At 37.4% G+C, this 10,942-nt stretch overlaps 1 protein-coding gene across 1 annotated transcript; it reads right to left on the bottom strand.

The window, feature by feature from the left end:
• Positions 1-610: 610 nt before the first annotated feature.
• On the bottom strand, positions 611-9,926 carry slc25a37 (solute carrier family 25 member 37). Its single transcript, XM_038703968.1, has 4 exons — positions 9,645-9,926; positions 4,766-4,994; positions 4,438-4,494; positions 611-3,622 (listed from the first exon to the last, which is right to left on the bottom strand). The coding sequence occupies exons 1-4, from the start codon at positions 9,837-9,839 to the stop codon at positions 3,093-3,095; spliced, it is 1,011 nt and encodes a 336-aa protein (XP_038559896.1). The 5' UTR covers positions 9,840-9,926; the 3' UTR covers positions 611-3,092.
• Positions 9,927-10,942: the final 1,016 nt, after the last annotated feature.

Genomic DNA, 10,942 nt, shown 5'->3' with positions numbered 1-10,942 from the left:
CATGTCAACGTCATGTCTTCCTATGAGGAATGTCAGCTATGTGTCTGTGAGGACGACATTTAAATGAAATGTTACTGCCCTCTACTGGACGTGTAATTCCTGCATGTTACACAGGATACTTAGAAGCGTTGTTGTTTTCATACGCATTTCAAATAAACATATTTTCTCACTTACTACCAGTGCTATTTATCTATGCAGCTCGTTTTGGTTTTGACATTTTAAAAATTCAGCTAAAACTTCTCTAACTCTTGATAATCAACATTAGTTTCTAGCTGAACGACTTTCTACCAAAGAAAAATCTCTAAAGAAAACTATTAACGCAGAAAGTAAACGAGTCAAATATTCCTGATTATTTTACCTTGAATGGTGTGGTCAACATTAACCATATCTTATTCATGTTAACTTTCCCTTAAGGCTTTCAGTCCATCACTGGTCCCAACTTTCTTTGTAATTTAAATTAAAGCCCCATTAACTTGTAAAACCCTTCGGGGCTGTAGAATACAGAATAAAAACAACCCAACATTTTCCCCAACATCTAAAAGACTGAGTGAGACAAGACAGTATGAAAGCAAATATTGATTCAGTTCAGAAGCAAAACAAAAACACAGCATTCCTCACTTGCATGTTTTATTTCAGCTCCAGTGTTACATACTGTAGCAGCATTATCACAATCATTTCATATTTGCTTGGTCAAAACATCCAACAATTCCTGTTCTGGAGGTGGCCCACAGCAAAAAAAATCATCCCAACTCCCATTTCAATCATCTGTGCGTAAATAGCATACAAGATATTTACATCATGGAAATACCCACATAGAATATCAGTTCTGCTGCTTCCTTTAAAAACTAAGCATCTATTAGAAACACTGCTTTGACATGTACTTTGACACAGGCGTTTGGGAAATATATATTAATGTGATTAATAAAAACGTAGTCTTTCACTTTTGTTTATCATATGATTAAGTTCAAATCAAAAAGGAGTAAAGTTTTGTCAGTAGATCCAACTGAAAAATAAAACAAACACAATGTGGCAATAGACTGACCCAACTGTGATTAGAATAAAACAGCTGTATTAATCTAATCTTAATATTCAAGCGGACAAAACAGCTTATCCATTGATGTGAAATCCATATTGCATTCAATACAAGCAGTTTATATAGTCTAAAGTGGCTTATCAGTAAATAAAAATTAGGTTACAATGTAATTTTCCAGAAAACCATACATACAATTTTTTACTGTTAACTGCTTTTGCTCAAGTACTTCAGTAGGCAATGGAACCTTTCGGAGGATCAGATTAAAATGCTGAGGCAGCATTGACACATCAAGATCCAAAATACAGAAAATAAACCTCTAGAGCTAAATATACAGAAGAATTCAAGAGATGAGGCAATTTAACACTTATGAGTGGAAACTGTGGGGCAAAGAAGGTGGAATGACAAATCACAGGATGCAGGAAAACAGAGTCATAATTGTAGGTTAAAAGGAATATGCATAGAATATAATCCATGTCTTTGGTATATTAATAATTACTCTACTGTACAAGCACTATGATTCTAAAAGGGTTTTTGAGACCAATGGAATCTGATGAACTCTCTGAACTTTACCAAAAAGGAACAAAGAAAACTTGATAATTAAAAACAAATAAATCAGGCTGCTTGCTGGATTACATCAGTGTCTGGAGGAATGTCTTGACCAACTGAATGGAAAATAGTCAAGAGACTGCAGAGAGCAGTAAGCACACAGGAAACGTGCAACTACAACAGGACGACTGACAATAAAATAAATACCAGCTGATTTGATCAGGGTATTACTGATCTTGTGGTAACAATGGTCAGCTTCAAAATAAAACAAAGGCTACAACTATACATTTTGTATCACATGAAGTCTACACTTGAAGTTTCAGCAAAACATATACTCTGAAAATATTTTATATACAATCTACAACCTTTAGGTTCAAGGTCAATATGACACAAGTAAACAAAACAGGCCACTTAGAAGCTAAGCATCACACCAGTACAAATGTACATGATGGTTGAGATATGGCCTCATCAGCCGTATCGGATAGTAAAGTTTCTCAGAAATAGTCGCCCTCAAAATCTATATTCGTGTTTTTGAATACATGTAAACAAGCTGCCTTCTTTCTGTAACAGGTTTGATTCTTTACATTAAAAACTATTATTGTGCGTTACTTAGGAGCATAGTAGTGCTGCGCTTTAACAAGGCAAATAACTGGACCGTTTCAGCCTACACACCTTGATACTGAAGGATAAAGAGGGCATGGTAAACACATGGTATTTACTTAAAGCAAATAATAATAATAATAATAATAAGCTGCAGACCTGCATTTGAACATTTGGTGCAGAGATAATCCAAAAATAATTAAAGGATTCAGTTTAGTAAATTCAGATTAAACAAATGTGGTCAGTTATGACATAAAGAGCCACTTAAGATTTACTCTTCTAACAATGTGCTTCTTTGCATGAACATGGACCAAACAAAAATGAAACACGGAAATAAGAATCTGTCAAGAGGGCAAAAGAGTAGTTTTTAATATTTGAGGCACTTAGACAGAGCAACTCCTCCGTTCGCCTTGGAGCGACACTAAGGAATGTATTGTAATGGGCTTTTTTTGTACTTTATAAATACACAATAATAATAATAATAAAACAAACAGCACTGTGTTTCTTCCGCCTCCATAAAATCCAAGCTTCGGGAAGCTAACCAAATAAATAAAAAGTTCCAATATTAATAGCTATAAACATCATTCAAGACAAATTCATTTTACGCCCACCACATGTGGAAAAGAGTTTGGAAAGTTGCGGTTAATGTGTTTGTGGAGCAGAGGAGGAAGAAGATTTCTAAGAATGGTCATCTCTGTTGCATATAGTGGTTGTGTAACATCTTAACTTTAACACGCACACACAGGTAAGTGAACAATAGGGAGTGCTATTCGCTGCCACTCCTCCACCTCCCGGGATTTCCCCGTGAGAAAATAACTGATGTCCTCAAAAAGTACAAAGTGAGCTCACACCGCTTCAAGCTGGCGTCTTCTCAGTTCCAGTCTAGGTTTGTTTTGCGCCGACACACTTTCCATTACATTGGCCGAGGTCCTGCCTCAGATTCCAGCTGCTGCTTTGTCATAAAGTACTTGAAGAATTCGTACACTGACCAGGCAATGGCAGTGGAGGGCATCTGGTATATAATCCGAGCTTGGACCCCTTTGAAGAAGGCCGCCAGACCACCAAGCCGGTACACTGTCCTGAAGGCATTAGCCATTCCTGTTAGGTGACCGCTGATTTTCATGGAGTTGAGTGCTACATTCTCTTGTGTGTTGAGCAGAGTTTTACAAACGTCAAGTGGAGTGGTTATTGCTGCGGAAACGGCTCCCGCCGCCGCTCCCGACAATATGTGGCTGCCAGGGTGGTAGTGTCTGTGGGGGTTGAACTGTTCCTGCATCAACTCATAGGTGATGAAGTGAACGGCCTGGAAAGGGATGTTCATGGTCAGCTGTGTGCTGTAGCTGCGGTAGAAGGCTCCCACGCCCTCAGTACGCGTTACTGTTTGAACACAGTGCCAAAGTCCTCGATATGGGGAGTTGTACATCTGCATCCTCTGCTTTATCACTGAGCCACGGAAGAAAACAAGACACTATGTTAGCATCTTTTAGCACATACATTTTATACTTAAGACAAAAATATGTCAAATAACATGGTTTTAAAAAGAAATGATTTGTTCGCCCCACAAAAATATTGTTGCATGTCAAAATCACATGCATGTTTATGTGTTAAATATGTTTCAAAAGTGTTAACAGGCAAGCCAGACTGTTATTAATTATCATTGTACATGACCATTTTTGAATGATACCATGGTTAAGGTAAAACCAAATCAATCATTAACTATATTGTGCTGACCAGTTCAGACCATTATCTGCGGTTTTAAAGACTGGGATTATTCTATATTTGTTATTGTCAATAAGCCCCATGAAAAGACAAAAGCCAACAATGCATTAGTTGGTCTGTGTGACCAACCTGCACTGTTTGTGGCAACCAGCCCATTTGTTCTTGAGGGAGCTAAAGGTCACAAATATACAGTACAATTTTTATAAATAATATCAAGTTAGATCCTTTTCTGAAACAGATGGGCACCGTAGTTTTTAGAAAACTCAAACAGGAGTAAGTGCATTTGCTGTGGACCATTTCCAGCTGCGGATTAATCCACATTGATGTTCTAGTGAGTCTTTAAGCACAGTGTATGAACGATTGAGTCGGAATAAACTACAGTGCCCATGTACATTGTAAAGAAGGCAAATGTCACAATGCGACAATATGGCTCATTAGCAATCATTCTTGATTTTTTGACGATAAGAAAATCAAAAAAAAAAAAAAAAAAGGAAGAAGATGGAGTAACCTTATTGGAATTGTCCCCCCCCCCTTCTTACCTTCAGCTGGGTTCATGACTGCATCATGAAGAACAGTCGCCACACTACCTGCCAAACCTGTTAAGACAAACAGATCTTCAAATTAATTCGTTACAGATATGAGCCTTATTTTAGCTGAGGTCAAAAACAAGTATTTTGTACGACATATCCCAAAAATAGCATGTTTGGATTTGTCATGTTTGGAATATGGCTTTATCCATGCAACTGTAAACAGGATATGGCATTAAAATGACTTAACTACACCCCTGCAGGCTGTGTTGCTTAGCCCAGGGTGAACGCAGCTAGTATCACAATCAAGTGATTTGTGTTGAGACATGGGAACTTGTACCATTGGCTAAATGGCTGTTGCCTCCATTCTGAATGACGTCACTTAATGAGCGTTTCACACGTTCATAGCAGGCAAAGTAGAGCGCATGCGCGGGTCCCGCTCCCATCATGGTGATGTTGAGGCCCCTAAGCGGTCTGAAGATCCCTTCTGTCCGGATGATCTTTCTCAGAGCCTGATACACACTCCTGTACTGTGCATTTGGGTCCGGCTGCAGGCTCTGCATCCTTGTCTGAAAAAATAAACAATATTTATGGTCGTCATTTGCTCCAGTTTGGTTAGATTTAACAACGGCAGTAAATCACTAAATCTTGGGTGTGACCACTTGACTGTTAAGTGGACACCTGGTGTAGGCCAAATCAGGATTTCTTGATGTGCTGTTCTCTGCAACGCTGTCACATTGTTCCGACAGTGAGTGTGCTTTGCAGCAGTGAGACGACTGAGAGATGTGTGTCTCCCCCAAGGCTGGTGTGGGAGGCTGTGGCAGCTCTTTGTTTTACTCCACCATGCAGAGTTATCTGGACACCACAAAGCATGTTTTTATTTGCGGGGGAGATCTGGGGCTGTTTCGGGAGATAGGCCAAGTCTATCTTCCTCAGCATGGTCCCATGCCTTTCCTTCCTTTGGCTTAACAATAAAATATCAATTACATTTCCGTTTGATACAGATTTGGGAGCTTGGGGCACACAGAACTTGGTAGCACATTTTAAGTTTGTGTGAGTGAATTTATGCACTACAAATCACATTGTTATATGGAAGACAGAAGCCAGAGTGTGCTTTTTCTTATATTCAGGGCAATTGATAGATAAAATATGTTAACTACTTACAACATCAGCTTGCTTTAGAGATAATCTGATGGGTAAATTATGCTGGACACAAAGCAATTCTAACTGTATCGTATGACTTTTTAGATAACTTTCTGAATGCTTGATGATAAAGACGTCTAATGCCTTCAGTAACCAAAAGCCATGAATGTATCATGAACAGAAAAGTTATAGTGAAAGGTTAAACATATGTGTTTATAGTATTAAAAATCCAGCACAACTTGTTGGTCTAAGCTGGATATTACATTACTTGCACACTGACTTTTTGCCTCTCCTATCTGCATAACTGGCAGGTCGCTTCTTGCTTTGACACTGAATACCAGAGAACAACGATAAGTTTTTTTGTTTGTTTTTTTTAAATCAACCATAAAATGACAACTAGCCCATATATCATTATCATACTCTAAAAAACTGATGTCTGTATTGGCCTTAAAAAGCCATACTAATAATTGGGCTATAACAGTGCCACAAAGAGGGCTGTCATCAACAAATGCAGCAGTTATCTGTGTCTCTGATAAAAAAAATAAAAAAATAATTTTACAATACAATGTATGATCATAATGAAAAAAACAACAATAAAGCATTTAAAAGATGGATTACTCAAAATGCTTATCTAACAATGACATTTTAAAGGAGATTGAAGATGAAACGTAGGGGAAACTATTAGTCCAGCAGTTTCAGGTTGAATTTTAGTGAATAAGATCATCATTAGGTTCTCAACAGAATCTGTTTATGACTGATTTGCAAATCAAACATTAAACTTTTTTTTTTTTTTACAGCAAATTATTGAAATAAATTAAACATGAGCGTTATCTGCATAAAGATGTTTTTAACGTCACTGTCTGACTGGGCTAGCAAAACCATTTAAGCATAATAAAAAAGGAAACCTTCCCATCGTCTACTACATCATTACTGTGACAGCTTTCCAATTTATACGCAGCAATTCAGCTTTTGGCAGTTATGGCTCTGTGACAGTTTATTAATCAACACTGCAGAAGGACAAACGCACACACACACCCTTTACTGCATGAGGCTGATTCCAAGTGTGCACAACACCGATAAGATCCCCCTCCTAGCGTTAGCACGGGCTACTCCCCGAGTCCTAGCCGTGTCTTGTTCTTTACTTGGAGGTTGAAGCGTACAGTAAGTTAACAGGTTCAGCCGATTGTTATCATCATCTACTGAAATTTAAAACAAGAACACCACCATATTAAAAAACAGATATTCTGCTATGCTTGCTGTGAGGGGAGGTGCAACACTTGAAAATTAATTAGCACCTATTGTGATAATCGATTCATCAATTTTTTCAAGCATAAATGTCAAATGTTTGCTGGTTCCAGCTTCTTAAATGTATAAATGTGTTGCTTTTCTTTGTCATTTATGTAATTTTTTGTTGGACAAAAGAAGCAATTTGAAGACGTCACTTTGGTCTTTGGGAAATTGTGATAAGCATTTTGCACATTTTTTATTTATTTTATAGACTAAATCTTAAAGCATTTATCGTGAAAATAATCTTCAGATTAATCGATAATGAAAATAATAGTTAATTGCAGCCCTAGATGTGAGACACCACTTCATTACTTCATCAAGCACAGTTTAGAATATTTAAATGGAAATAAATGCATTGGCATCTGTCCTTGATATGTTTTTACATACCGTACGCTGCAAAGTAAGTAGGAAAAAATGGGAACCATGATTAATTCTTTCATCAGTTTAGATCCACTGAAATTTCTAAACCGGTTCTTTGTCAACTCCAAATCAAACTGAATGGGCACCACATCTACAGCTGGAAGGTGCTTGTGAAAACCTCAAGAGGAAATGGCAACAGTTGTTTGTGTAATAAAGGCCTGTGGCTTTGGAAAGTTGTCTACACTGAAACAAAGAGGATATAATGACATTTTGTATGTTAATGAAGTTGTCTGTGCCACTTCAAGATTATAGTTGCCGTAGAGCAGCGCGCCAAATTATCACAAACAACACTACATTGTTAGAAAACAATAGCAGAGCAGAACATGAGGATTGCAGGGGCAAAGTTCACAGTCAAACCAAAAGATTGTAGTTTGCTTTGCAGACACAAGCCACATTTAACACGCTTAAAACTAGTAATTTTTTTAATTTCAAGATGGCATTTAACAATAAGCAAATTTGTTTTCGACTTGCCGAACACCAGTCGTACAAAGGGTCGTAGTCACAAGGGGTTTCTCTGTTTATGAACTCATGTGTCTTCGCCAAGTGTTTTTTTTTTTTTGGTTTGTTTTTTTTACCAAGGCTGGTTCAACAATATGAAATTTACAATCCTCAATAGTCTACCTCTGGGACAGCCGCTGTATTTGACTCCAGAGTATCACCTTGGTAACTTGAACCTAATTACGGTTACAGTTTTGACCTTCACTTGTTCAGTTTTGCAAAAATCTATTTAAAAAAATCCACTTGGGCAGTAAGTTGTCATTGCTACCATTTATGTGTGTGAACTCTTTTTGTGGAAAGTTTTAGTTAACACCTCAGAACCGACGGACGATCAAACTTCCCTGTGACTCATGTGAGTGTAACCGAAGATTATAGTGTCGTAAGTTCATTATTTTCCAAAAGCTAAAATATTTAGGATCCACATAACATTACAAACCTGATATATTGTGACAATAAAATATATATATATATATATATTTTATTTTTTTCCCCCCATTGTGCATTAGGGCTGTAACTCAATTCTCTTCAACCCAATATTTACTTTCAGTATCGATTATCCTGCAGAGTACTTTCTTGATTAATCGTTCTGTCAATGAGAAGGTGAAAAATGCTTATCACAATTTCCAAGAGCTTGTTTTGTCTGAACAAAGAGTCCAAAAATGCAAAGATATTCAGTTCATGTTGTTTAAAGAAAAACAGAGACATAAAGCAAATCCTCACATTTCAGAAGCTGCAACTAGAACATATTTGTAATTTTTGATTGACTGATAAAATCAATTATCAAAATTGTTGCAGGTTCATCCTCTTTTGATTAACTAAAATCGCTTAAATGTGTCAGCTCTACTCTGTACTGCAATGTTATCACAGTAAAAACATTTCATTCGATAATTATCACGATAAATGTCAAAACATTATTTCTTTAAAGTTTAAAAGCTGATTTTTGCTCCTGAGTGAAAATTGAAGAAACCAGATGGTTAATTATGTGGTTAAATTTTCCTTCAGAATGGGACAAACAGTGGATCACTGACAATCCAACATTCAAAACTATTATAATCTTTTTCAACAAATATGATTAGTAAATCTTTCCTCAATAAAATTATTATCCTATTAGAAAAATTAAGTGCTAATTTGTTCGTGATTCAAAGAAATTTAAATCAAATATTTATTAATGATATATTGAACAATTACTGTATTGTTGTTGAGGAAACTTATATTGCGATAATTAGCATTATTGTTTTATTGCCCAGCCCTAAGTAAAGCTGTTGTAATATGTCCAGTTTTACATTTCAAGGCAGTCTGACATATTTTACAGTCAAGCCAGGTACTTGACCTTCACATACCCTGCGTCAGTAACAGGCACACAAGTATGGATAACTAATTTCGTTTCACTGTATGGGTGGGAAAAAAACAAAACACAGAGTCTGGGGGGGGGGAAACGTGTTTAAAAACGTGTTAATAATTAAAATAACTGTTACTTTGTTAAACCTTAAACTTGCTCATCAAATAGGTAAATTCAGGTTACACTGAGTGTTCAGTAAGCTTGCTATGTTAGCGAACTTAAAAGGTATGTCAAGAAAGATGCGAAAATAGTAAAACTGACTAAAGTTACATGCTCGGTTAGCAATTTTTTATTTCGGTTTAATTTAGTCTAGCCTGCTTTACAAGTTTACTCAGTCTACTAGTTACCAAACAGGATGTAGTTTATAAATTAGCTAACTGAGGCTAACTGAGGATGGGCAGTTTGAACATTTTACAGCTAACGTTGGTTAGCAAGCGATAGCAAGCTGTTTGCACAGTTAGCATTGCTTTGTAGCCAGTTAATGAATGAGCTGTAGTGTAACCTGCTGCTACCTTGCGGCTGTGCGCCTTACCTTGACAGAGTCCACGGGGTACATCACAGTGTGCTCGAGTATGCCAGCCACGGCTCCTGCTGTCATGTGGGTCGACACTGGGACGTGAGGCGGCAAGCTCTCGTAGTCAACGTCACCATCAAAAGGCTCATCGTCTGTGCGTTTGATCTGCGACATCTCCAGAGTTGCCACCACACTGTCCGAGCTCAACTCCATGCGTGGCGAGCTCTCCCACTCGGTCTTCCGCACAAGCCCGCACAGCGACGTCTCGGCGGCATGGGCAACCGCAACACTTTAGTAGAGTTCCAGCGCCCGTGTGACGTTGGCGGCTGGGGGCGTGACTCTGGTGAATATGGACCAATCGTTTTTCAGATGCTCAATAGGGCGGGCTATTGGTCCAGGGGCGGCCAATGAAAAGTTTCCGTGATAGATTCCTCTGACACATCACAACCTTGTTTTGCATTCCTGCTTGTCGAGGCGTTCGTCTCTGAGTTTTTGAATGGGTTTGACAAAAGTCTAATCGCACAGTCCTGCTTAAATAGATAAGTATTTGGGGTCTTTATCAGGCAACATATGTCCATTAGTAGGTTACAGCACAGAAAACTTCCCCTTTCATATAAAGGACACATCTCCAATTCTGTGGTTTCCTCGTATTGAATATGGTTTAAAAATATTCAGATACCTACTAATAACCTACTACAGTACAAAAATACTCTATTACTAATCCTTCAAAGTTTGACTCGAGTAAGGGTATAGAAATACCGACATACTTTTAGGTTTAGTATCAAAAGTGCAGAATTGCCCAATTAATAATACACTCAGTTATTTTTACCGATGCATTAACACGTATGCATCTATTTAATGTTGTAGTTGGACGAGTTAGTACATTTAACTACTTTATGGAAACATTGCATCATGCACACACTCTGTCCGAAAAAATGAAAAAAATTGCAAAGTATCTCCATCTCTGAAATACACGTGTAAAATGTACAATATTGACCTCGGAAATATAATGCAGTAACATAAAGTGGCAAAGCAGAAATACTCAAGTAAAGTAGAATAGTTAAAAATGTATTATGTAATTAAGTAGAATAGCTAAAAATGTGTTAATGTAATTAGTTACTTCTGAGCACCACTGGGGGTTGTATAGGATTTGTTGTTATAATAGTTTTTGGCTTTGCTTATAATCTTTAAGATTTGTGCAATACATTTATTTATCGACGATTTATTCATCAATCTGGGGAATATGCGTGGAAGAACATGACCAAAACAGCAAACAAAACCTCTTTTATCGTTACCCACGTAAACATCAAGCAAAG

Source organism: Micropterus salmoides, unplaced genomic scaffold (genome assembly GCF_014851395.1).
Source record: "Micropterus salmoides isolate LMB-PRFRI ecotype aquatic unplaced genomic scaffold, ASM1485139v1 Ms_hic_scaffold_7, whole genome shotgun sequence".
NCBI lineage: Eukaryota > Metazoa > Chordata > Actinopteri > Centrarchiformes > Centrarchidae > Micropterus > Micropterus salmoides.
This window is presented reverse-complemented; position numbering and strand designations above follow the sequence as displayed.